This window comes from Carassius carassius, chromosome 43, assembly GCF_963082965.1.
Source record: "Carassius carassius chromosome 43, fCarCar2.1, whole genome shotgun sequence".
NCBI classification, from domain to species: domain Eukaryota; kingdom Metazoa; phylum Chordata; class Actinopteri; order Cypriniformes; family Cyprinidae; genus Carassius; species Carassius carassius.
In genome coordinates, this window is record NC_081797.1 from 3,654,792 (window position 1) to 3,682,174 (window position 27,383).

At 35.3% G+C, this 27,383-nt stretch overlaps 4 protein-coding genes across 11 annotated transcripts; 2 read left to right on the forward strand and 2 right to left on the reverse strand.

The window, feature by feature from the left end:
- Nucleotides 1-281: 281 nt before the first annotated feature.
- Nucleotides 282-5,268, reverse strand: zgc:158398 (uncharacterized protein LOC568894 homolog). Its single transcript, XM_059535676.1, has 7 exons — nucleotides 5,134-5,268; nucleotides 4,369-4,552; nucleotides 4,050-4,284; nucleotides 2,041-2,185; nucleotides 1,809-1,959; nucleotides 939-1,073; nucleotides 282-738 (listed from the first exon to the last, which is right to left on the reverse strand). Exons 2-7 carry the CDS (start codon nucleotides 4,525-4,527, stop codon nucleotides 718-720), a joined length of 846 nt encoding a protein of 281 aa, XP_059391659.1. The 5' UTR covers nucleotides 4,528-4,552; nucleotides 5,134-5,268; the 3' UTR covers nucleotides 282-717.
- thoc5 (THO complex 5) lies at nucleotides 1,951-15,630 on the forward strand. Of its 6 annotated transcripts, none has more exons than XM_059535666.1 (22): nucleotides 5,566-5,724; nucleotides 6,463-6,560; nucleotides 6,684-6,740; nucleotides 6,862-6,924; nucleotides 7,861-8,004; nucleotides 8,094-8,207; nucleotides 8,749-8,846; nucleotides 9,134-9,280; nucleotides 9,362-9,476; nucleotides 9,649-9,781; nucleotides 9,863-9,940; nucleotides 10,019-10,062; nucleotides 10,147-10,246; nucleotides 10,753-10,861; nucleotides 10,953-11,054; nucleotides 12,217-12,313; nucleotides 12,938-13,049; nucleotides 13,575-13,678; nucleotides 13,819-13,906; nucleotides 14,336-14,451; nucleotides 14,543-14,736; nucleotides 15,397-15,630. In XM_059535666.1, the coding sequence occupies exons 2-22, from the start codon at nucleotides 6,465-6,467 to the stop codon at nucleotides 15,458-15,460; spliced, it is 2,175 nt and encodes a 724-aa protein (XP_059391649.1). In that variant the 5' UTR covers nucleotides 5,566-5,724; nucleotides 6,463-6,464; the 3' UTR covers nucleotides 15,461-15,630. The 6 variants fall into 6 exon arrangements, with proteins under 6 accessions (XP_059391655.1, XP_059391653.1, XP_059391649.1 ...); XM_059535667.1 differs by having other exon boundaries at nucleotides 6,684-6,734; XM_059535670.1 differs by lacking the exons at nucleotides 5,566-5,724; nucleotides 6,684-6,740 and adding an exon at nucleotides 1,955-1,971.
- Nucleotides 15,631-15,933: 303 nt separating this feature from the next.
- Nucleotides 15,934-21,295, forward strand: chid1 (chitinase domain containing 1). Of its 3 annotated transcripts, none has more exons than XM_059535674.1 (13): nucleotides 15,934-16,067; nucleotides 16,275-16,383; nucleotides 16,501-16,650; nucleotides 17,884-18,016; nucleotides 18,115-18,159; nucleotides 18,245-18,351; nucleotides 18,579-18,640; nucleotides 19,096-19,188; nucleotides 19,273-19,374; nucleotides 20,056-20,208; nucleotides 20,757-20,837; nucleotides 20,957-20,999; nucleotides 21,082-21,295. In XM_059535674.1, the coding sequence occupies exons 2-13, from the start codon at nucleotides 16,276-16,278 to the stop codon at nucleotides 21,178-21,180; spliced, it is 1,176 nt and encodes a 391-aa protein (XP_059391657.1). In that variant the 5' UTR covers nucleotides 15,934-16,067; nucleotide 16,275; the 3' UTR covers nucleotides 21,181-21,295. The 3 variants fall into 3 exon arrangements, with proteins under 3 accessions (XP_059391657.1, XP_059391656.1, XP_059391658.1); XM_059535673.1 differs by having other exon boundaries at nucleotides 15,940-16,043; XM_059535675.1 differs by lacking the exons at nucleotides 15,934-16,067; nucleotides 16,275-16,383 and adding an exon at nucleotides 16,409-16,462.
- A 697-nt stretch (nucleotides 21,296-21,992) lies between these two features.
- gatd1 (glutamine amidotransferase class 1 domain containing 1) lies at nucleotides 21,993-27,099 on the reverse strand. The gene is made up of 7 exons (XM_059536226.1): nucleotides 26,839-27,099; nucleotides 25,965-26,041; nucleotides 25,762-25,867; nucleotides 25,577-25,684; nucleotides 24,370-24,461; nucleotides 24,198-24,291; nucleotides 21,993-22,240 (listed from the first exon to the last, which is right to left on the reverse strand). The coding sequence occupies exons 1-7, from the start codon at nucleotides 26,885-26,887 to the stop codon at nucleotides 22,125-22,127; spliced, it is 642 nt and encodes a 213-aa protein (XP_059392209.1). The 5' UTR covers nucleotides 26,888-27,099; the 3' UTR covers nucleotides 21,993-22,124.
- Between the last annotated feature and the right edge of the window lie 284 nt (nucleotides 27,100-27,383).

Consider the following 27,383-nt stretch of genomic DNA (forward strand, 5'->3'; position numbering starts at 1 on the left):
TAAACTCACAAGACCAATGCCATACATTTCATACTTGGGTAAATTGTTAGCCTGAAAGGATTCAAGATGATATTTATTCTGTTTTTATTTGAATTCGCTTTGTTTACTTCAAGATCTATCCACTGATTCCTGGCTGATGATTAGCTGTTGTAATAAAGTTTTTTTTTTTGAATTATTGTCAAAAGGTAAGTGTGTTTTGTGTGGAGTTTTTGTATGTGAATTAAAAGACCAGAAAAGTGAACACACCAGCACTGAATAATGTCCAGACACCTTTAAATTGCTCTCATTCTCACAGTGGAATATTTTAATGCATTTTGTTTTCAGAAAAATTAACAAACGATGTGCAATGAATGTATTTAAATCTGATAATTCATATTCAAGATATGAATTCATGTGACATTAAGATAAGGCTTTCAATCATCTAACTTACTCTTGTAGTATAGTTATATTATAACCACCAATCTCAGGATTTGTTATGATTGTGCAGTGATGCAACCAAATGTGAAATAAAGTCATTTAGATCTATTCTGAGTAAATTGCATGCAGCCTGCATAACTGGTTGCATTTTTTTTAGATGCACCAGACAAACATGTTAGGAATGGAAAATTACTGTTGAATACCCAAAAGCTAATTTCTTTCATTAGCAGATGTCTTCAAGCGTCCTGATGTTATGTAGTTCCAGTTCACTCTCAAATGTGGTGGTTCTGCAGATTTTTCTCATTGGATCATCAGCGATTCCTATGAATTATTTCAATTGTTTAAATGGGTTTAAAACAAACTGTATAGTAAAACTCAAAACATGCCAATATACACAAACTTGCATGCATTCCCAAAGAAAAAATGCAAATCAAATGGAGTGTTATATACTAAATATTAAAGAACTCTTTAATAAATCAGAGTACATTGGTAAGCTCTACAGGTCAAATCCATAGTGCTACCTTTTGAAGGTCATTTCCCTGGTAAGAACGTGGCGAATGTGAAGAAAAAGTTCCACAGAGACTCATGAGGACACAGATAACCAGCAGCGCAACACTAACCAGCAACAGGTGATACCTGCACAAGGCTTTTTCATCCTAGTCGAGCAATACAGAAGAGAGAGAGGTTAGCCACATGTTGCTCATACGATGATGGTTCACAGTTGACACTTATTGAACTTAATTGATCTAAATAGTGTCACTATCACTGTAGAGAAACTGAATTTTTTACATAGTTATTAAATACATTTTACAACATTAACAGTGTTATTTTCCCATTTTTTTTAATGTGAGGCTGCTTTGACACCAGCTCTACACTCTTTGAAATACAGGTTTCAGAGGGTTATGCCATAGAAGAACCATTTTTTGGGTTCTCAATTTTTCTTAGTGTGAAGAACATTTTAATGATTTAAAATCCTTTTGAGAAATTAAAAGATTCCGCATTCTTAATTAAAGGTTCTTTACTGGTTTCTGTGGTTCTATGAATAACATTGAACACCCAGGGGACCTTTCTATTCCACAAATAGTTTAAAATGTTCATCACACTTTGAAAAATAAATAAATATGTTCTTTCCAAAACTGTTGACTTATATTTGGAATCTTTATTTTTTTAAATTGGCTCCTCATGGAACCATTAATTCCAACGAAACAGTTTTATTTTTAAGAGTGTAGTGTATAAATCGCTATATGAATAAATGTGTCTTGAGCTCCACAAAAAGATATTTAGAATCTGATTCCCAATTATTCATGGTTTTACACATCCCTGCTCTTTATGGGTTCAATAATGAACTATGTAGCTGAGTCTATGTTAATAAATGCTTTGCGTGTTTCTACCTTCGTGAGCAGGACTGTCAGGCGTGGATCTGGTGTGAACTTCAGACTGAAGCAGTGTGGAGAATTGTGCTTGTGTGCTTCTACAGCAACAGCCCTGACAGGAGAAGTGCGCTTGTCTTCGTTCTCTGTGACTGGGCATTCTGGAGGTGACCTGAAATATCAAGTGAATTAGCTTGCAGGATGTTCAAGTCACTCAAAAATGGGTTGTGTATGTACAGTATAAGCTTCTCACGGCGTTTGAGGGAGAACATGGGTCAGGGCTGTGAAGTGAAGACAGGTCAGGGGTCGACTGCTCTGCGTCCCAGCAGGAGTTGGACTGTCGGTAACATCAGTGTGCAGGAGCAAAGTTATATTGACGGATGCTTTCGCTGCAGCCCCTGTGACGGATTATGTTGGCGTTAGTAGAAAGCAATATCAGGACACTGGCCAAAAGTACTAAATTCCTGCTGTTCAATACATTTTCATTTCTCCTCTACATCACATATAATATATTACACGGTCACATTTAAAGAAAAAAATTACTTTATCATAAATAAAGTGAATAAATGTGAACTGCACTGCCATGCTTATAATTAGTTATAATCAGGTTATAATTAATTTGCCTGAGCTTGACCAGAACATATTTCTGAAAGTTTGATATATGTGATATATTGATGTTTGTGTGTGTGTGTGTATATATACAGATATATATACAGTACAGACCAAAAGTTTGGAAACATTACTATTTTAATATTTATGAAAGAAGTTTCTTCTGCTCATCAAGCCTGCATTTATTTGATCAAAAATACAGAAGAAAACAGTAATATTGTGAAATATTATTACAACTTAAAATAATAGTTTTCTATTTGAATATACTTTAAAAAAATAATTTATTCCTGTGATGCAAAGCTGAATTTTCAGCATCATTACTCCAGCCTTCAGTGTCACATGTAACATCAGTCTATCACATGATCCTTTAGAAATCATTCTAATATTCTGATTTATTATGAGTGTTGGAAACAGTTCTGCTGTCTAAGATATTTGATCAATAAAAGGTTAAAAAGAACTGCATTTATATAACAAAAAAAAATAATTCTAATAATGTATATTCTAATAATATATTTTCTTTACTATCACTTTTTAATCAATTTAACACATCCTTGCTGAATAAAAGTATTGATTTTATTAAAAAAAAAATAATAATAATTACTGACCCCAAATTACTGACCAGTAGTGTATATTGTTATTACAAAATATATTTTAAAAACATAGCTTTTTTTATTTTTATTGTTTTACTTTTTATTAATCAAAGTATCCTAAAAAGTATCACATGTTCTGAAAAAATATTAAGCAGCAGAACTGTTTCCAACTTTGATAATGAATCATCATATTAGAATGATTTCTAAAGGATCATGTGATAATGATACTAAAAATTCAGCTTTGCATCACAGAAATAAATGATAATTTAAAGTTTAATACATTTAAAAACAATTATTTTAAATTGTAATAGTATATCACAATATAAATTTTTTTCTGTATTTTTGATCAAATAAATGCAGGCTTGATGAGCAGAAGAAACTTCTTTCAAAAACATTAAAAATAGTAATGTTTCCAAACTTTTGGTCTGTACTGTATATATATATATATATATATATATATATATATGTGTGTGTGTGTGTGTGTGTGTATGTGAAAAGTTCAGATGAAAAAGCCTCAATGTGCTGTCTGATATTTTCTTCTAAAGTTATATTTTTTATCATATTTTAACATTCAAGGCAATGAATAGGGTTTTTTTTTAAAGTGAAATAACTGAACATAAACATAGGAGCCTAAGAAAAATTATCATTTTACAAGAAATTTTCAGATGGCTCTTAGAGGCTTTTGCATCTATATATATATATATATATATATATATATATATATATTAGAAATATTACATAAGAATCTTGCCTTAGTAAATAACTGAAACAAGTTTCCATTGAAGCAAATTCACTAAATACTATGAAAAATAAAAATATATGAAAAATAAATGAAATTAGGAATGAAACTAGAAGCACAAAAATTAATAACTGGTAATAAATAAAACCTAAAATTACAATTAAAATGAATTAAACCAAATTAGTAATATTTATATAGTTATAAATAATATACTTATAAAAATGTTTTATGAAAACTGAAAATATAAAAATAAAGGCCAAGTCAAAATAATAATAATAAACTGTGATAATAAATAATCCTAAAATAAGAGTCTCGTGCACAAACCTTTCATGCCCAGCTGGCTGCCCAACACAGTGGCACTAATGGCAGTATTATCTGGGACGTCCCCTGTAAACACCAGCGGCACCAGTAAGGAAACATGAGCGCTGTCTGTGGAAATATTTGTCCTATCTGAATGCTCCACCATCCGCGGAGAGTCTTCCTCCAGCGGTGCGTCTGTGTCATTCAGATGTGTGCAGAACTTAAATCCAGCGATAGACCCCAGAACCTGGTTCCAGTCCTGGAAAACAAGTATATGAGTGAGTCTATAAATAACGGCAAAATCCAAGAACTATAGTGATCATACAGTGATCATCATACTCACTACACTTATGTCAGGATCCTTGATGTCGTGATTCTGAGAGTACAGTCCAATGCAGACGAAAGTTATGGAGAGGATCAGCAGACTGAGGAAGAACACAACCACAGGAGGGTGTCGAGATACCTGATCTCTCAGCTTAGACACGGGCCTCCACTGACCCATAATGCACCAGGAGTGAAGACACCACCTGAGAGATATGCAATGCCTATATTTAGAATGGTATACTACCTTAATACTTATAAGACTAGCTCTTCCAGAAATGGGAATGTTCAGCAAATCTTATGTAAAAAAGTGAGGTATAATTCAATTTTACAGTGCCTAGGATTGTTTTAAAAAAGTAGAATAAGCTACATTATGTACAGTAATAGCGCTGAATGTTTGTTTGGTTAATATCTTGGTGATAAATGTTTAGTCCCCCACCCCCCACATTTACATTTGTTTTGTAAAAATGTTTTAACGTTTAGGTGTTTGACTAAGCATTCAGGATAATTGCTGTAAATGTAGGGTAAAATCGAGTGCTTTGCATTATAGGATTACGGTCCCATTTTGTGTGTATACATTTTAACATATAGTCTGTAGATTGCATCCAGTTCTGTATGGGTTCTTCATGTACGCTGAAAAAAATGTGCTTACCGTGCTGCATACTGTATACAGTAACTTAATAGTATGTCAGAATATCTTTGATACGCTTTCTAAACTCCATAAAGCATGAACAGTTCAGTCTAATTCATGCCTTGATCGTATTATAAAGTGTACCCCATTACTTACCTTTTATTACGTTCATTTAATTAGCGCGTAGAGACGTGTTACTGTTCAGGATGAAGTGTAGTTTGTCATGTAAACATTGCGACACAAGTAACTTCCTCACAGAAAGCTTTAATTCCAAAATAAAAGTCCAGTGGCGAAGACGCACACGTCACAATCTAAAATGTTAGATTTTTATCAAATCAGAACTCTGTGTTTTGCGCAACATATCTTAAGCAGTGTAATTTTAAAACAACTGAAAAAGTATTAAACGCTGTATGTGTTTGTTATACATTTGTATGAGATTGTTATACAGAATGAAAAAAAACAATAGCCAAGCATTAATAAAATATAACTGTATGAAATTCAAATTGGCTGTTTAAATTAAATTGCATGTAAAATGTGTATAAAAATATATTTTTTATAAAGTATTGATATTTTCGCTCGAACCTTCATGTCGTCTTGAGAGATATTTTATTGTGTAAAGCGGAAAGCGGAAGTGCTGTCTGTTGTTTCTTCCTGCACTCTGCTGTGCTCACGCCTGCTGTTTGAATGAGACTTTCTAATGATTAAATTCATATTCAGATTCCTAAATTGTATATAAGCTGTTAAAAGGTGAGATTTTATGCTTTCATGTTTATCGGTGCGTCTTATTTAAACCCAGCATGATGATTATCGTGTGTTTAAATCAAGCTCCAGTTACGAGAAGCTAACCTGATAGCACAGTTTAACGTTACGTTACCAAACTAATATTTAATTTAGAAACGTACAGTCTGTTTGATATTTAAAACACATTTGTCTTCTTACTCAAGGAAAATCACTGTTATTTTAGCATTGTTTATATGCTTGTATGCTATTAATAATATGAATTACCTTTTAATTTCTATATTTTCATTAAAAAAGTTTTTGACATTTTTGATCGTTTTTTTAAATTTAGCTTTAAATTATATTATTTTATTATTATTTAAATAATAATAAAATATATATTATTTATAGGTAATCTAGTAAAAAAAAAAGCTAATTTATATATTAAATTTAAATTAAATGTATGCATTTAGCAGACGCTTTTACCCAAAGCGACTTACAGTGCATTCAGGCTATCAATTTTTACCTATCATGTGTTATATTACTTAACTGTGTGTTAAGTAATGAGCAATTTAAATTATAATATGAGTAATATGTAACAGCTTTTTTTTTTCAGAGGAGAGAAAAGTTTCTGTTTGGAGGAGACTAGAGACTGTTAAAAATACAATGAAATAAATCCATATAGACAAAAGTGTTCTGACGCAATATAATTTTTAATCCGGGCGTCTGATTTGATTTATGATCATTCTGAGATCTTTAATATTTCAGTCATGTCCTCCGACGCTGTGAAGAAGAGAAAGCCGAAGTTCATCCGAAATGAAGCAGGAACTCCAGAGACCAAGCGAGGTCGAGCAGAAGGAGATCAGGTGAGCAGCTCTGATCCGAAACACGCCGAGGAGATAAACCGCTTGTGTGTGATGTGACTGTAACAGAGCCATCCATTAACCCTCAGTCATTCTTTTCTTCTAATAATTGATGTCCGTGTGCAGCTGAGGTCAGTCAGGTCACAGGTCGAGTTCAGGAAGGTCAGGTTGAGGCAGGTGGAGGTACCATCCAGCATCTTCCACTCATTCAGGCTTCAGATGTCTGTCTTTCATGAGTTGTGTTCAGATGAGTTTCAGTGAGCAGATATGTGGATGTGAGACTCATGTGGCATGTGTACTGTAGGTCACGCATCCAGCCGGACCTCGTCTTATTGGACAGAGGAAGCTGATTACAACAAAGAATCAGGTTCCTGTGAGATCTCTCTCTCTCTCTCTCTCTCTCTCTTTCTTTCTCTCTGACAGCTGAAGGGTCCAAAATGAACACGTATCAAGCGAGCAATATGAATAAAAATCGTAATTTAGCCAATTTACTTACAAATTGCAAGGGATAGTGTAGAATATAAAAATGATATTCTGCTTGAAACTTAAAAAGAATAATAATCAGAAAAGTATTTCTGAACTCTGTGTGTTAACACATTTTAGCCATCCAGCCACCATATAAATGTAATAAATAATTGTAACTATTGATTTATGTATTGCATAATTGTCATTATATGTATATAGTTTAGCATCATTACAACAAAAATACTTATTTTAAATATGCAATACTGATTTATGTAACATATAGTAATTAACAATAATAATATAATAAGTAATAAACAATTTTAACTTGTAATATTGCTTTGTATCAATAATATATAAATATAAAATTCAAAATGGTGAAAAGTCAACATGTTTAGTGTAATTATAACAAATAATAACAATTAATATTATTATTATTATTAATAACAATGGCAAAAATCATAATTATTTCAAGTGTTTTAAAATATATAACATTCATTCATTTATATAAAATATACAAATAATAATAATTGTTATAAAATATTCGCTGTGATTGCCAAATCACATTCAATTATTCCAGTGAGCTGTGTAATTTAACGTAAATTAAAATAATTTTGGATCCCATTAAATCATAAATCAATACATGGATGGATTATGGATTTCCTGTTCAGCTGTCCACACCTTTTCTGTTGCACTTTTGGGTGAGGAGGGTCACATCTCACAGTTTTGTAGTCTCATCCCATTAGAAAGTATTGTTCTTGGGTTGCTAGCTGACAGCTGTTAGGCAGGGTTGTGTGTGTGTGTGTTGTCTAGTCGCTCATCGTGTGTGTGTGTTCCTCAGGATGTCCGTGTGTATAATGAGGAGGTGGAGCTGGAGGACAGGGACCCGCAGCAGGACTACATGCTGTATAAAGACACGTGTGCCGATCTGGCCAAACTGATGGCAGAAATACAGGAGCTGAAATCTGGTGGTGCCAAAGTCGGAGTGAGTTTCACTTTTACCATGTGTCAAAAACTGGAAGTAAGTAAGTGAATGAATGAATGAATGACGCTGACATTTGCGTTATGCATCAGTGTGTAGAGATTGAGGAGAGACACCGACAGTGCAGCATTCATTTCATCACTCTGAAGAAACTCAACCGCCTGGCGCACATGCGGCTGAAGAAGGGCAGAGATCAGACACATGAGGTAAACACACACGTTCTAAATGGAACAGTAGTGTACTTCACACTCAAAAATGCACGCTTGTTAAAATACTACATAAAGCAATAGTATGCTACAATTCTTCTTGCATTTTTTTTTTCATCTTCTAGAATTCTAGAAATTCTAGTTATTTTAGTTTATTAGAAAATCAGGTTATAATGCATATTTAGTTTTTGTAATTTGACACTTTTGTCATTTTTATTCGTTTTTTAAATATTTTATTTTTGTACTTTTTATTTCAGTTAGCTGATGTAATTTCAATACTTCAACGCTAACTTTTTAAAAAGTTTTTCATTTACAATTAGATTTTTATTTCAGCTTTATTTCAGTTAACAATTAAATTAAAACAATTAGAAAATGTTTAGTCTTCCTAGTTGACAATAACAACACCTGACAATTCTGCATATGCACATTTGTATTCCGTGCCTTGGATACATGCAATGCCTAGTGCTTTATTTGAATTTGTGTCCAGATTTCTTTTTAACATACTTAAAAAAAAAAAAAAACTATAATCCTCTGTCCGCAGGCGAAGCAGCGAGTGGATGTTCTTCATTTGCAGCTGCAGAATCTGTTGTATGAGGTCATGCACCTGCAGAAAGAGATCAGCAAATGTCTCGAGTTCAAGTGAGTTTTACAGTGCATTTCCAAGCCTTGCAATGACATCGAAATAAACATTTCTAGAGTGTATAAATATTTTTCTAATCATGCTCAGCATTAAAAATATTTAATATTTGGGTAGTATCCAATTATTTATTAACTAATGCATTTAATCATTTATTGAAATAAAAAAAACACAGTAAAAATGTATTTATCCACCCATTAATTAATTAATTGATTAATAAAAAAGCAACTAACTTTAAGATATTTAATCTGCTAGAATACTATTGCATTATTATTGATCTTTGTTTCAGGTCTCAGCATGAGGAGATCGAGTTGGTCAGTGAAGAGGAGTTTTTCCAGGAGGCTCCGTCTGAGATTTCACGGCCTCATGTCACTCGTGATGACCAGCACCAGCTCACGCTCGCCCGCCTGGACTGGGAACTGGAGCAGAGGAAGAGGTAACACACCCCACCCTCCATAAAGCTCTAATACCTCTAACTCCTGACCAGTTGATAAGATGATGTTGTCCCATGATGCAGGCTGGCGGAGCAGTACAAGATGTCTCTGGCTAAAAAGGAGAAGATCCAGAAAGCCATTGAGCAGAAGAGAGAATATCTCAGCAGCCTTCAACCTGGACTGCATAATATCATGCAGGTGAAAACCTAGTTCGGCATATATACAATACCAGTAAAAAGTTTGTAAAGTTTAGGATTTTAAAATGTTTTTGAAAGTTCCAATTCTCACCAGGGCTGCGTTCATTTGAATAAAAACATTGAAATATTATTGCTGTTGAAAGTAACTGGATTTTTCCCTCTCTTCCTCATAGGCGTCTATCCCAGTGCAGGAGTATCTGTCGATGCCGTTCGAGCAAATGCAGAAGCAGGCAGAGGTCGCCCGTCACCTGCCGCCGGCTCTGTACGTGCTGATGGTCCAGGCAGCTGCATACGGACAGGCTTGTGGTAAGACTCTCAGCTGCGCCTGTAAGACCTTGCGTTTCTGATCAATCCTGGTTTATGAGATCATGCAATTATGCGTTTCAGACAAAACCCTGTCTGTGAACATCAGCGGAGACGTGGATGAGGCCAAAGCTCTCTCCAGACGGCCGGAGGACTCGCAAGGTACCTCTGTTTTCTGCTTTAGGAGATAAAGGTGTGTGTGATCAATGGGGTCTTATACTTCATGTGTTTTTGTCTCAGATGATGAAAGTGATTCAGACGCTGAAGAAGAGCAACAGAACACGGTCCGACTCTTTTATCTTCTCCTCCAGTTCATTATCTTGTAGTCTGTGTGCTGATACACTCATTTTCGATCTCTTTCTGTGCAGAAGCGCCGGCGAGCGACTGTCGGCGTTCAGTTGGAGGACAAGCGTAAAGAGATGCTGAGACGCCACCCTCTCTCGCTCTGCGTGGACCTTAAGTGTAAAGGTGTCTGAAATTTTTTTTTAGTTAATGCTGTCAAACGATTAATCGCATCCAAAATAAAGGTTTTTGTTTACATAAATGTGTACTCTGTATAAATACACTCACATACAGTATATATTTTGAAAATATTTACGTTTTCATTTTTTTTATGACTATAATTTATACTATAAATATATTTAAGATACAAACATAACATATTTCTTAAATGTATACATGCATGTTTGTGTATTTATATATACATAATAAATACACAGTACACACACATTTTGTAAACAAAAACTTTTATTTTGGATGCGATTAATTGTGGTTGAGCACTAATTTGAATATATTTTAAAAATGTAATTTATTTCTGTGATGCACAGCTGTATTTTCAGCATCATTACTCCAGTCTTTAGTGTCACATGATCCTCCAGTAATCAGTCTAATATGCTGATTTGCTGCTTTAATTAGCTTAAGTTTTACTGTAGTTATTCATTTTTAACCGTACTAATTGTACGATCTTTCTCCAGATGGCAGCATCCTGCATCTGTTTTTCTATTATCTCATGAATCTCAACATTCTGACTGTGAAGACCAAAGTTTCCACCGCTGTGGATCTGTCTGGAGCAGTCAGTGCTGGGTCAGTACAGCAGCACCAAAATAAACCTACTTCGACTTACACAGTGAGCGCGGTTGTTTGTTGTCTAACACCATTTATGTGTCTGACACAGAGAGCTGCTGAACTCGGAGAGTCTGCTGAACTGTCTCTATGCATCTGATCACGGCAAAGAGACACCCAACCCTGTCAACCGCTACCAGTTTGATAAAGTCGGGTAAGGCCAACGTCTCTAATTTATTAGTATTAATATCACTAGAGATTGAGTAATACTGGCATAAAAGAAGAAATTAACTAAATGATATTAGGTGACCAATTTAGTGCTTATATAATAATTTTTTTTACTAGATTTGCATTATATAGAATGTATATACTAGGGCTGTCAAAAAATAATTTATATTAGAATTTTAAAAAATCCATATTCGAAAGCCAAAAAGTTGCATCGGAAATTTAGGTGTGCGTTAAGGAGGCTGCCTTATCAGTGGCACACGAGATGAGATGATGAGTGTTGTTGCATTTTAATGTTTTCGTCAGCCTATCCAGTTGAAGCCACTAGATGCAGCGCTGTTGCGTTGTTCATTCACAATATTGCTGAAAAAAGAGAACATCAATGTGGAGATCTTGTTCGCGTCAAAACTGAAACCAATGCGTTCATACCGAACACATATTTTGCGTATTTTCTCGATGGACATCTATCACTGTTGCACTTGCGTCTCTCACAAGAGAGCTGCATGTTTAGAAAGCCATGTAAAATTAATATAAGTTTTCAAAAAACATATCTAAAGACTTTTTTTCCATACCTCTGCAACTTGTGGTTTTAAATGAAAAATGTACTCTGTGTGATTGGCTTTCCGCCCTTTGTATTGAACTATGCAAACATACATGATGCTGTTTTGTTTATAGTTGTTTAAGCAGCATAATTCAATATAATTGGTTTATAAACATTAATTTAAACATCATGCATTATTTTTTACAGACAGTCATGTTATCTTATGCTTTGAATAAACATGCATTAGTAATATTTTGCTCGATGCGCCCTCTTGTGGCATCTGGAGAGAAACCAAAAGCTTTCCTTCACCCTAACTGAAATTATGCATTTAAGAGGAAAATGTTTTTTAATTTTGAATTGAATTTTGACAGCCCTATTATATGATACATATATATATATATATATATATATATATATATATAGCTTTTTAATACAATTGAAAAATATGAAATAATTGTAAATGATAATTATTAAACTATTTTTAAAATTATAATTTTTTTCTTTAAAAATGTGTTGGTATTGTGATTGTTTTAAATTATACTACTATGAATGTGTGAAGAAAAAAGGTAATTTAAAATAAGTCTAAAATAAAATGTACATTTCTGTCCAGAATCACTACATTTGCAGATTATGTGTCAGATCTCGGACATCCGTATGTTTGGGTGCAGAAACTGGGTGGCCTGCAGTTCTCATCTAATGGTGCACAGGTGTGTGTTGCTTTAGAAATTATATTAAGCTTAAAAATGTCTTACATTGAAGCAGAACATCTTAATTCAAGTTGTGGCATTAAATGTTGTTTGCACTGCAAATATCATATCTTCCTCAATTTTGTTTTCTATTACAAATATTTAAGCATCCTTAAATCGAGATGCAGAGTAACTTATAAAATAAAGATATGAAATCTTGTTTTATGTTTAAAGCAAGAACAAATACCTGTCTGTGGGGTATGAAAGCTTGTTTTCTTAAAATTAAGTTCATTTGCAGATATTTTTTATTTGAATCGTAAGCGTAATTTTGATCAAATTCTTCAACAGAATGTCATTTTGCTTCATAACACATCTTGATTTAAGAGTCTTTAGACATTTGTACTGGAAATCAAGACAAAAATACTGAGAAAGCACTTTGTTTCAGTGTGATCAGGCGTCAAACTTATTTCTAGCTAAGCTTAATGAATCAGAAAGTAATGGAGATCTGTTGAAAGATGAATAAAGTGTTACTCATTGTATAGATCCCTAGATATTTAAATATAAAAGTCGTCTGAAATTAGCTTTATTATTGACATGAGTGGAAAGCGGGCAGTATTGTAGCATCATGGAGTGTGTTTGTTTCAGTCGGAGCTGAGCGGCAGCGCTCTGAGCGCCAGTCACATGGAGAGGACCATGAAGCTGCTGCGAGGAAGACTGCAGGCCCGACTGGCCCTACACAAACAGTTCAGCTCGCTGGGTATGAGACGGTCAGATGTTCACCGTGTGCAGTTACTGAGGTTTCTGTGTATTTGTTTGTCATGCGGAACCAGAGGAATTCTGGGTGTTTGCCTGGTGGTTGTTTACTGGCCAATGTCAACAAATTCAACAATCCATATTTAAAGCAAAATATCCTAAGGATAAATTCAGAAGATGTGTATTTCATCAATAAATGTGCATTATTATATATGTACCCTACATAAAAATATGAGGCAGCAAAACTCTTTTCATGGATAATAATGAGAGGTTTCTAGAGCAGCAGATTTCTAAAGGATCATGTGACGCTGAAGACTGGAGGAAAATACAGCTTCGATCACAGGAATAAATTACATTTTTTAAATATATAAAAATAGAAAGCAGTTCTATAATATGTCACATTATTACAGTTTTTATCTTCTGTCAAATAAATGCAGCGTTAATAAATATAATAATTGAACCATGATGCTATTGAATGCTGCTGTCTTTTTTTTTTTGTTAACAATGCAGTGGGTTTGTTCTGTTCCAGAGCACAGCATCATTCCCGTCTCCAGCGAGTGCCAGAATCTGTTTCCTGCTAAAGTGGTTTCCGGTCTCACGTGCTGGACCATGATGAGCTACCAAGAATTCACTGTACGTTTCCTTTAGTCTGGAAATAATCTTTCAAATCAGGGGATGTTTAGCATCTCACATTGACATCGTGGGCAAGCCGAGTGCAAATTTGGTTTCTTGAGTGAAAATCAGTGGCTCAGACTCTGGTTCTTGTTGATCAGGAGCTGGGCTTCGTGCAGCATGTGTTGAAGGCTGGTCTGGTGTGTGAGACGGATCTGTTCTTCATGGCGGTTGTGGAGAGAGGAACAGGTGGGAATTGTGCTCTTGTGTCAGACTCTTCACTGTAGACATCTTCACGTTGAATTTTTAGCTTATTGTGGCCTAAAATCACGCACTTAGAGAGGAAGAGACCATCTGACCGACATGTAAAGATTCGATTTTCTCATGATTTTGAGATTTAATATATTTATTGTATTAAATTAACACTGTTAACTAAATGAAAATAAAATAAATGTAAATAAAATAAAATATTTTTGAGTTGAAGCACTAAAATTACTAAAGCTACAGCTGAAATAAAAATGTAAGATGAATAAAACATTAAAAAATAAATAAAAATGACAAAAGCACATCAAATTATTACAACTTAAAGTAAAACGTAATAATGTTTATTCAAATTAGTGCTGTCAAATGATTAATTGCATCCAAAATAAGTTTTTGTTTACTGTGGTTCTCTCTCAGCTCGGCTGTTGGCTGCTGTGGTGGTGAACCCACGTTACCCAGAGGTCATGCCCCTCTTCTCTCTCTCTCTGCACTGGAAAGGAGAGCGCAGCGGGCGCACTGAGGATAACCTGCGGGTAAGAGCCTCACCCGCAGCAGCGTGTGCAGAGCTGCTCAGGAATTCAGTGTGAAATCGTTTTCTAAACGATGTGTTTGTCTCGTGATCAGGCGATGGAGAGCGAGGTCAACGTGTTCCGGGCCGAGCTGCAGGGTCCACGTCCGGGTCTCCAGCTCCTGACCAATCAGATCCAGCGCTTGTGTGTGTGTCTGGATGTGTATCTGGAGACGGAGAGTCAAGTGTGTGACGGCTCTGAAGGACCAAAGGAGTTTCCCAGAGAGAAGATGTGCTTGCGTACTGCCAGGTAACACACTAGACCTGCTGCAGATACACAGAGGAACGAATCAAGATGATTGTTTGCTGGAAGTAACAATGTATCCCATTTTATTACTTTAATGTGGTGTATTTTTGAGTGAAACTTAACTGTAAATAACATAATGAGTCTTATTTAAACAAAATATAGCCATTTTATATGATATGCACTGATACATTTTGCACATTAAGCAATGCTTGTTTCTAGAAATAAGCTTTACATTTGGATATCATGATAACTTTGAGTTGTATTTAACCAAGATTATTAATATCTTCAAAAAACATCTTCCATCTTTATTTGACTCTCTTAACTTTAGCACTCTCTATTCTAATTCTGTTTCATTTATTTGTTGACGTGACCATCTTAACTCTAGCACTCTCTATTCTAATTCTATTTTATCTGTTTGTTGACTTGACCCTCCAATACTTACAATCTCTATTAATTTTATATAATCTCAGTTAGTCTAATGTAAACACCTGCATATTATTGCTCTTTTGTTGTGTTTTATTGCTTCCATTGTCCTGTAAATCGCTTTGGATAAAAGCGTCTGTTTTAGTTACTAAATGTAAATGAATATTGTGAATAATTTCCGTGTTTTCTGGTGGATACAAATATATGGTGTTCATGTGAAATCTCAATTCTTTCTCTTAGGGGTCCCAGTCGTCTGAAGCCCTTCAAGTACAATCATCCGCAGGGCTTCTTCAGTCACCGCTGAATCTGGATCGCAGGACAAGCAAGGCTGTTTTAGTGTTATTAGCAGGGACTGAAAGCCCTCTCATTCTCTTTCATCTAACTTTTATCTCTTTTTTTTTTCCTCCTGTGTTTCTCTGTTTGCTCATATATATAATGTGAATTACAAAATAAACACTGATTTTGATTAGTAAATCTGCCTGTTTTCTCTGCTGTTTGATGATTCCAGTTTTTTGTGGTATTACCTGTATGTATTATTTTATATATTTGTTTAGTGTTTTACCATTTTTAATTTATTAATATTTTCGATTATTTTATTATATAATTATACAAACATTCATATGCATATAAACATACTTTATTCATATACAATTTATTATATACAATTTTTAATAGGTTTGCATTTATACATTTTATACATGCATTAGTACTTTTCATAGAAACGATACGAAATAATTTGTTCAGCTTTATCGTAAAGAACTTGTTAGACTCTTATTTTGAAAACGGCAGCGGTTCGGGGTCACGTGACTGTAAATGCACACAACAGTCTGTCAAACCTGAGTGTCCACATCATCTCTGCGGAAGATCATGAACATTTATATCGCAGAGTAAGCACATTAGACACCTATCGGGTGAGATAAAATCGACACCTTTTAATTTGTAAAAACTACAGCACTCGTGAATTTAATGGTGCATTTCAGACTCGCATTATTAAAGATCAAGACGATTCAGAAAAAAACGTAACGTTACCACTGTTTTCATTGATACTGCGGTAACACCACAGTGCAGATATGTTATCAAATGCTATCTGATTGTAATCCGTGTTTGTTGCTCCTCAGAATGAGAGCAGATTTGACCCTTCTGCTAGTCTGCTTGCTGCTGCCTGCAGTCAGAGGCACTTTATCAAAAACCGATGGCAAAAAAGCCAGTAAGATCCAGGAGGCGGAGGTGAGACTGCTCTGATCCGTGTGAGTGGTGTCTGTTGGTCATGCTGACACTGAGTGAGTGTATGTGTGTGTGTGTGTGTGTGTGTGTGTGTGTGTGTGTGTGTGTGTGTGTGTGTAGACGGCAGCGGCGGATCGTCCGGTGCAGGAGCGCGGTCTGGCGGTGACGGAGCCTCAGTGGCGGGACATAGTGAGAGAAGAGAAGAGGTTCTGTCCCCAGTGTGTGTCCACACGACACTTTAGAGGAGCTGTGCTCGGATACATCACACCTGTGAGCCACACAGCATCTGTCTGTCGATCTGTCTCTCTATCCATCCATCCGTCTGTCAAACTGTTGTTTTATGATTCTTTTTATCTATCGTTCGATCTGTCTGCCGTTCTATCTGTCTGTTGTTCTATCTGTCTGTTGTTTTATCATTATATCCGTCTGTTGTTCTATCGATCTCTGTTGTTCTATCTATCTATCTATCTATCTATCTATTGGTCTGTCATTCTATCTGTCAGTTTTTATCATTCTATCTGTTGTTCTATCGTTCTATCTGTCTGTTGTTCTATCGTTCTCTGTTGTTCTATCATTCTATCTGTTGTTCTATCGTTCTTGTTGTTATATCATTCTCTGTTGTTCTGTCTTTCATTCTATCTGTCTGTCGTTCTATCATTCTATCTGTTGTTATATCGTTCTATTTGTCTGTTGTTCTATCATTCTATGGGTCTGTTGTTCTAATGTTCTGTCTGTCATTCTATCCATCTGTTGTTCCATCATTCTATCTGTCTCTCGTTTTGTCTGTTGTTCTATCTCTCTGTCAGTCTGTCTGTCATTATATCGTTCTGTCTCTGTCATTCTGTTGTTCTATCATTCTATCTGTCTGTCGTTCTATCGGTCTCATTCTGTCTGTCGTTCTATCGGTCTGTCTGTAGCTCTGTCTGTCTGACGTTCTATCTCTCTGTCTGTCGTTCTATCGGTCTGTCTGACTGTCGTTCTATCGGTCTGTCTGTCTGTCGTTCTATCGGTCTGTCATTCTATCGGTCTGTCTGTCGTTTTATCGGTCTGTCTGTCTGTCATTCTGTTGTTCTATCATTCTATCGGTCTGTCTGTCATTCTGTCTGTCTGACGTTCTATCAGTCTGTCTGACTGTCGTTCTATCGGCCTGTCGTTCTATCGGTCTGACTGTCGTTCTATTGGTCTGTCTAACTGTCGTTCTTTTGCTCTGTCTGTCTGTCGTTCTGTCCGTCTGTCGTTCTATCGCTCTGTCTGTCTGTCGTTCTGTCCGTCTGTCGTTCTATCGGTCTGACTGTCGTTCTATCAGTCTGACTGTCGTTCTATTGGTCTGTCTGTCTGTCGTTCTATTTGTCTGTCGTTCTGTCTGTCTGTTGATCTATTGTTCTGTCTGTCTGTCATTCTATCGGTCTGTCGTTTTATCTGTCATTCTATCATTCTGTCTGTTGTTCTATCATATCTATTATATGTATCTCTTCATCTTCATCTTTGTGTCTGATCTCTCAGTGGAACGCTCATGGATATGACATGGCTAAAGTGTTTGGTCCGAAGCTGACGTCGGTGTCTCCGGTGTGGCTTCAGCTCAGACGCAGGGGACCAGAGAGCTTCCAAATCACCGGTCTTCATGACCATGACCCCGGTCTGATCACTTCCCTTCCTTCGTAAGACAGTGATGCTTTATGAAGAAAAAAGGCAAATGACTTTCTTTAAGCACTAACGATGCTCATCTTTTCACAGGCTGGGTCAAAGCCGTGAGGAAGGCCAATAAAAAAAACAAAATACGTGAGTATGGATTTCATGTGATTGTGGAAGACATGATGTTAATCTAGCTGAAAGCGTCAGGTTCTCAATGTGGTTTCTCTCTCAGTTCCTCGGCTGTTATTTGACGGATGGTCCTATCAGGACTACATGAGCGTTCTGGACAGCGAGGATGAGATAGAGGAGTTGGGTCGAGAGGTGCTGGAAGTGGGAAAGGTGCTGTGTTCACGTCACGTTGAGATAATCATTTTTACAGTCTGTTTCCTGACTATGATCCATTTTCCACTTCATGGGACTTCAGTCAAAAGCCTGACTATAGGCCATATACTGTATTCAATCAGTGTGATTTCACTTTTGTGTAACCAGAATATACATGTATGCTGGCTAATCTGCTCTGATTAACTTTTCCTCATGGCAAGAATCCTTGTGATTTTTCTCGTAAGGCTGAAGGGTTTGATGGTTACACACTGGAGTTATGGAGTCAGCTTGGAGGAAATAAGAGAAAGTGAGTAAGAATGTGTGTGTTGCTATTGTTTACTAGTCTAGAACTTTAATAAAAATTATTTTGATAATTGAAATAAAGAAAAAAGAAAATATGAATACAAAACCTAAAAAATACTGGTTGGAAATCAGAAATATTGTCCCGGCAATATTGAAATAATGAAAATAATGAAATAAAGATAGAAATATTTTTAAATGAACTGTGTGTGTGTGTGTATATCTATATATATATATATATATATATATATATATATATATATATACTGTATATATGTACGTTTATGTTTGTTTTTTATTTAAGAATGTATTTGTTTATGAAAACCCTGACATTTTCTAAAACAGATCAAACCTAATTTTTATGGCATCTTCATTGAATCAGATTATATTCTGATGATGAATATGATAAATATTCTGATATGGGGTCTGTGTTGTGTGTGTGTGTGTGTGTGTGTGTTATAGAGAGCTGGTGCACCTGGTCACACACCTGTGTGAGACTCTGAAGGCTGGGAAGTTAACCTGTGTGCTGGTCATCCCTCCTCCAGTCGCCCCGGGGTAAATTACTATATTTCTTTTTCCATCTCAGTATTTCTGATGCACTGATTGTGTTAACATGAGCATAAATGTTGTCGTGTTCAGCTCTGGTCAGCCTGGCATGTTTGGACGGGAGGATTTTGAGAAACTGGCTGCAGTGGTGGATGCGTTCAGTCTGATGACGTATGATTACTCTGGACCGGGCAGGTCAGACACACACACACACACACAAATAATGATTCCAGTGGAGATGTTTTGCTTTTCATTGAATTCGGTTTCAAAATCATGCAGAAACATTTCATCATGTTAAGCTTAAAATTAAAAGGAAATTTAAAATTTGACCTACATGTAATTTAATGACTGATATTAAGTATCTGTACAGCTACTATTATAGTTTTTGAACTATTATTTGCCTTTTTCGTTTTTAGTTTTTAAAAGTTGATATCCTGATATCAGCTTGTAATAAAATAAAATAAAAAATGTAATTGCAGCTTTTTAATCACACAATTCTGATTTTTTTCGTCAAAACTGAAATTTTATATCAAACTGGAAAAAAAATCTGAGCTAAAAAACAAAACAAAATTGCAATTATGTTTTTATTTTTTATCCCATGGTGGAAACAAACTTCCATAGTTTCCAATATAAGACAATTAGAAAAAAAAACTGATCAAATAGGATAATATTGATACTATGTGTCCTATTTAAAGTGTCCTTTGACAGATGTTTTATTGATCTGTAATTATATTTTAAGTGGTGATGCATTTTTGCATGTTTAACTCGCCATCGCCACTCAGAATTCAACATTGGCTGTTGGAAAACCCCACAGTCTGGCCATCATGAGTTTTTTTCCTGAAGTCTTCTTCTGGCTGTGATGCTGTTGTGATTCAGGCCGGGTCCGAGCGCTCCTCTGCCCTGGGTCAGAGAGTGTGTGCTGCAGCTCGCACCTCATAGCCAGTGGAGACACAAGATCCTGCTGGGAATCAACCTGTACGGACTGGACTTCAGCAGCCACGGCGGAGCAGAGCCGCTTCTGGGCGGGAGGTACACGCTTCATTCATTACAACACTCACTTAGAAAAATTATTGCTGTCAGATGAAATGAACTCTGCTAATTATTTTTTTAATGTTTATTAATTATTTTAAAGTATACAAAAATATATTTGATGTTTTTAAATAAAATATAAAATATTTTGTAATATAACAATATTTATATAAAATATTTTATTAAATACAAAATTAAAAAAGTTATTACCATGCCAACTTTAGTCAAATTAAAAAACTTATTAACATCACCGAATTCAGTGATAAACTGCCTTTAACTGAAAAATGTGTTTACTATTGTCATTTTGAATTATTGGCACACTTTTTTTGATTAAACATTGATTTGATTCATAAAAATGTAACTTTGAATTGCCTTAGTTTTCCTTAAGATATATATATATATTTTTTAAGTTTTATTAGTTTTTTCACATTTTCCATTTTATATAATATTTAAGTTTAATTGTTAAATATGTACGTCTGAAGTTGACCGTGAGGGTTTTGAAGTGTCATCGACTTCCAGAAGCACATTTAATCTTTCTTTTCATTCAGGTATGTTGAACTGCTGAAGGAAGTGAAACCCAAACTGCAGTGGGACGAAAATACTGGAGAACATTTCTTCAATTATAAAAGGTTAAACACACACAGACCATCTTACTGTACACAAAGTTTGTAATGTTATGAACAAAATTTGCTTGCATTAAAAAACTTATTTTTTTGGTATTTCAGTAATAGTATGTCTGGTGTTTCAGGAGTAATGGAGTGAAGCATGTTGTTTACTTCCCCACTTTAAAGGTAACGTTCTAATGGTCAATATAAAATATTACAGGGGCTTGTGGGTATTATCCAGTAATAGGACTTGCTCTTTCTCCTCTAGTTTCTCCAGCTTCGCATCGCCTTGGCAGCTGAACTGGGAACGGGAATTTCCATGTGGGAATTGGGACAAGGACTGGACTATTTCTACGATCTTTTGTGACCCGACCTCCGTCTGTCTGATTTGCTTCCAAATAATAAAGTGCAATTTAATAAAGCACTTCAGATATTTATGACAATACTGTCGTCGAGCATGCCAATAAAGTTATTTTTAATTATGTCTGTTATCATGCACATTCTTGGCAGTAAATCAGCATTTTACTGTCCTTTCTTTTATTTAGGAATACAATTTAAGGTACATATTTGGTTTTTCATACTGTATTATGTTCATAATACTGCACATTACAGATTTAGTTTCTTTTACATTGCAAATCATAACCTTGATAATGCAGCACAGAATTTTTTTGACATTAGATAATGAAGCAAAACAAAACATCTCAGAACAGGGCTTCGTGAGCTTAAGTTGATCGTAGCTCCATTGGTTTCATTGGGTCTACGATGTGGTTAAGCTTACGATGCTTTTAGGAAACACAGCCCAGATCAGTTCCTCTTATCATGATCTTCATTTTCACAGGATATTTAAAAAAAGAAAGAAAGAAAAAAAAAAGTTCCTGTTAAAGTGCCCTATCTTATACTTTACAGGAGCTTTGAACTCTGTGACACTCTTAATTAACAAAGAAAATTATAATCATGTTTGCACTAACAAATGGAAGTCTGATGAATTTTAAAAGCTGAAATGTGGTCTTTTTTAGTTATTTTAGTGGATTTAATATTCTAGGGGGAACTCTGGTGTTATCAACTTTTAAAAAGTGTAGTTAAAAATAAAGCATTTTATTGGAGTGCAAAACTTTGAAATTAATTTACAGTTCTTGTTTATATATATATATATATATATATATATATATATATGCGCAAACATTGGGAGTGTAATCTTGGCATGATTTTCATATTTGTGAATGTGCTTTAAACAGCCATTTCTAAAAGACGTCTGGTTCACATTTCGTTGGTGTGGTCCCTTGGTCGTTCCCTTCTGAACAGGTGAAGGGTTTATCTGATGTTGCACAGCAGAATCAGGTTATTGACGGCCGCTGACGTGGACTGAACATTTTGGCCCGTTACAAGATGGCGGTCCAGAACCACGTGAACGGCGTCCTCGATGCTCGCTGTGAGGAATTAAATTTATTTAGTTAAAAACTACGCTTCAAATTAATACAATTAGCATGTGCTAAAGGGGATGGAGGTCACCTAAAAATAAACTGATGTGTTACTTATGAGATTTAAATATTATGCCAATTTAACAAAGGAATACCGTTTGACGCGTTTTAGAGTGGCGTCACGTGAGATGAGATCACCGTTGCCGCCTCAATGCGCAAGTAGTAAACCGATCATCTCTTCTGCTTTACAAGTTTATAGCACGAAATACACGTAAATGAACAACAGAAGGTATGTTTAAAAATTAAGTTCAACTTACTGAATGTGTCATATCTCTTGTAATCGCCCAATCAGTATTTCAATCAAGGAAAGATCGATAAATATATTGTAAACAATGTCACGTACTATAACCTTACCTCAGAAAAGCCGTTAAATGTCAACAGCTCAATAGTTAGCTTGACTAATTAAGCTCTAGAGAGGGGAAAAAGTCCTAAATATATGCACTATATTATATATTCATTATATTTAAACTTTTTCCTAAATATTTGTATGTTTAAATAAATCTCCTGCTTTGTTTTAACATATATATTTAAACAAATTAAAGAATTAGAGTATAGGTATAATACATAATTAAAAAGGTATAAATTGTTAAACTGCCTTATGCAAATGCTTGTACACAAATCACTTGTTAATTTTAACCTTTAATATTACAGTAATGAGTATAACTGACAGCACATGCTAAAGTAAACATTCATAATGTATTGTACCCTATTTGTGCACACTTACTTTTAGTGAAGTGACATTCAGCCAAGTATGGTGACCCATACTCAGAATTTGTGCTCTGCATTTAACCCATCCGAAATGCACACACACAGAGCAGGGAACACACACACACACTGTGAGCACACACCCGGAGCAGTGGGCAGCCATTTATGCTGCGGCGCCCGGGGAGCAGTTGGGGGTTCAATGCCTTGCTCAAGGGCACCTAAGTCGTGGTATTGAGGGTGGAGAGAGAACTGTACATGCACTCCCCCCACCCACAATTCCTGCCGGCCCAGGACTCGAACTCATAACATACCATCTCTGTATTTAAAAAAATGTATTTAGTTACCACTTTTAGTACACAGTAGTGTACTGAAAGTTGGGTTCAAGTGTACAGCAGTGGGGAAAATATTTATCTGATCTTACAAAAGAAAGAAATGAGGGTCTGTAATTTATTCTGTAATAATGTTTCTGTACCGAGTAATAAGTCATGATTGCTTGGGGATCAAATACTTATTTCACTCACTGAAATGCAAATTAATTTATAAACTATATATAATGTGTTTTTTCTGGACCTTTTGGTTGATATTAGGTCTCTATACATTCAAATAAACCAACCATAAAAATTACAGACCCTTCATTTCTTTTTAAGTGGCCATTAAATAAATAAAAGGGGATTAAATAAATACTTTCCCCACTGTACAAGTGTAACTAAATCCATTGTTTTAAATTCAGAGAGAGAATGTTAAAAGCGCATTTTAGTTTAAACTTATGGTGTCCTAAAACAGCACAGTTGATCTAAAGAAGTACCAAAGATAGATTTTTAGTACATTAAGTACAAAATTAGTATGCATTAATAGAGCATTTTAAGAAAAAAAAACAAAAAATTTTAACCTGGCAGGGTTCCCTGAATCCTTTACCGCATTAATTGTGGTATATTTTTCCCTTGGGAAAAATGGTCATGTACTTTATCTGATATATATCTAAATCAACAAATATCAAATCAAACTTCAACACTTAAATTGCAAGCTTGTGTATTGAAATTAAATTATGAGAGATATGTCAATACCCAGCCCTAATTACAACCAAAATGTGAGCTGTTCCTCAAACAAAGCTGTCAGAAGACTTCAAATATAGAAATATATATTGGATGACTTATGATGAAAGTAAGTCAAACAATTTGGGAATGGCTTTAATAAACCTCACCTGTATAAGATCCACCATTGTCTTTGATGAAATCCTCCACAATCAGAGGCAGGTTGGCAAATTCAGGAGAACGTACCAGCTCAAACACAGAGGGCTGTCAAAAACATCACTTTAGAATAGCGTTTTCATCATAAATCCATGGTTTGTTGATTCATATTACATTATCACTTACCCCAGTCATGCTGTAGCCACTAAATATCCATTTCTGTTCCTCTGTAGCGCAGCACAGAGCAGCTACTCCCTGTCCCACAGCACACACAGGCTCTACAATCACACAGACCCGAATCAAACAAACCCCATCTCAGTTTATAGAGACAGAGCGACACGCTTCTTAATCTGAAAACCAAGCAATCCAATGCTCTCCATTGACTTTCTGTTGCACAAAGCTGTCTCCTTATCATTTGACTTGTAACAAAAAAACAGAACAATGGCTAAAAGTTGCTGTGTGACAAGGTGTACAACAAACAAGCAACCAAAAACCAAAACAACGAGTATTTAAAGGGTTAGTTCAGCCAAAAATTTAAATTCTGTCCTTAAATTCTCACCCTCATGTCGTTCCAAACCCAAAAGACCTCAGTTTATCTTCTGAACACAATTTAAGATATTTTTGATGAAATCCGAGAGCTCTCTGGCCCTCCATAGATAGCAACACAACTGAAATGTTCCCGGGCCCAGAAATGTAGTAAGAACATCGGTCAAACAGTCAGGGGTTCAACCGTAGTTTTACAAAGTTACAAGAATACCTTTGGTGTGCAATGAAAACAATAATAACATAATATTTTCAACTATTTTTCTCCCCGATTTACCGTCTTCCGCCATATTGGAGAGCACCCCAGAACGTTATCAGCGTTGTTTACACACAGTACATTTTTTTGGGTGAACTAACCCCTTTAAGAACACAAAAGTAGAGCACAACGTGTCATATTAATCTGAGGGAAACGTAATCGGCGACAGTAAACATTCATTATTTTTAATCATGTCATTTTATTGGTCTATGTCTGTGCCACTTACCTTCCTTTTGTTTGAGAAAAGATCCAACTGAATGTTTCCTGTCATCGATTACGCTTGCCTCCAGTGGCCATATCTTTTAGTGTAATGAGACACATAGTGCTCTACTTTTGTGTCCTTGATGCTTATTTTTTTGGGTTGGCAGCTTATAAAAATGCAGTTCTGGGTATTTTAGCTTGTTTGCTGTACACCTCATCACATAGCAACTTTCAGGCATGGTTCTTAATTTTGTTTTAAGTCCGAAACAACAAGAAGGCAGCTTCCCACAATACAAAGCCAATGGAGAGGGTTGGATTATTTTCCCCTGGCTGGGTGTGGCCTAAATGCGGTCTGGTTAAACCCTGAGCTTTCTAAGAAGCAGAGACCCTCACTTTGATGAGAAATGAAGTGGGACAGGATTCGTGCGAGGGATCCGCTGTGGGCAAGATCATTCAGGGCTCCCGGACAGTCGGGGATCAGCAGTGCCTGATAGCGTGCACCTGAAACATCACACATGTGCTTATGTAAGAAACGCACTTAATGCGCACAGACTCAAGAAAGCAGAGAGATGTCAGACCATCGATAGACTCCAGCTTGGCCGGGTTTGCGTAGGGTTTGACGCTGAACTCTTGCACCCATCGGGCTGTGCTGTCATCCACACCGGTAAAGTCGATCGACTTCCCCTGTGAGACAAAAAAAAGGGGAGACATCCAGCACATTGCGTGTCATATATGGATGAATAAACACTGATTGTAGATGCTGCAATGTGTGTTTCCTCACGCCAGGTGTCGCTGTCTGCATGTTAAACACTGAACTGCACAAATTAAAACACTGATGGAACGACCGCGCTGAAACTCCTGCAGAAAAACAACACAGTTTTAATGCGTTACATTCACAGGAAACAGAAAACACTAATACTGTTCAAAGAGGAATTTAAAAACAGATCAAAGTGCACTGTTATTACCATCTGATCATTTTTATCATTATATAAAAGCACTTTGAGTAATGAGATCTTTCACGAGAAAAACAAAACAAATACAAAACCTGCATTGAAAATTTCTTAACACTAAATTAATTTCAATATATTATAATCGTTGAACGTAGTTAATTTAGATAAAATGTATACATGGCCTATATTTTAAAAATGTTTTTAAAAGAATGTTACATAATTAGCTTAATTAGGCACAGTAGATATCCATTTTCAAGACCACAAACATTACATTAAATATAATTTCAAAAGTTATAAAATTCTTATTTCATACAATATATTTTCAAAAAAAATAAATATACAATTAGAACATGTTAATATTATATCCATATGTGTGTGTGTAATATATAGCAATGTTGTTTTGTAAAATCTTCGTTAAGTGCGAATTTTTGGTGAATTATATTAAATAAAACATTATAAATATTAACAAATAGGTAGAGTCACAAATATCATCATAACTATTTATTACACTCATAATATATGTAACCTATACAACAATTTAAAATCTGAAACATACAAACATGTATTGTACCGATTCACTGGTAATAAAATTTGGCCTTTAATTATATTTTGACCATTCACTCAAATAGAAACGGTCCATTTCAGAAATCCATTACCCTCCCAGTAAATATTAATGTTAATTTGACGCGATGTTGTGAGTCTTACCTGCAGATGCAGCACTGGCCACAATCAGACATGTAGGTTTAGATGTCATTTTAGATGCTTTAGATCAACAAATTGACTGGGTTTCGATGCTTATAGAGACTGAGCATTAACAAACGATAATGGCAATACTAACGTCAACAATAACCCACTAAATACACGAACTGAAACAGAACAGAGATCATTTGATCAGCTGCTTGTTTTCATGGTCCGTCGGTTATAAAGTTCCGGGTAAAACAGTCGCTGTTTAAGTAGTTCCTATATGCATATAGACACGTGATATGCACATTTTATATCATAATTATTTAAATAAGGCCCCTCTTTTTTTCTTCTTTTTTTAACAGAAAATATACAGACACCGTGAATGTTACTTCCACCTGATGAAAATAAATTAATGTTAATGTTTATTATTAGAACAAATGTTTCACACAAAGCATGTAAAAATGAATGTCTGTCATTTTACGATTAAAGCAGTAATAAAGATTACAACCCATTTTAATGCTGAAAGGGTGCTAAAAAAATTATCTAATGTCTAATAATAAATGGCA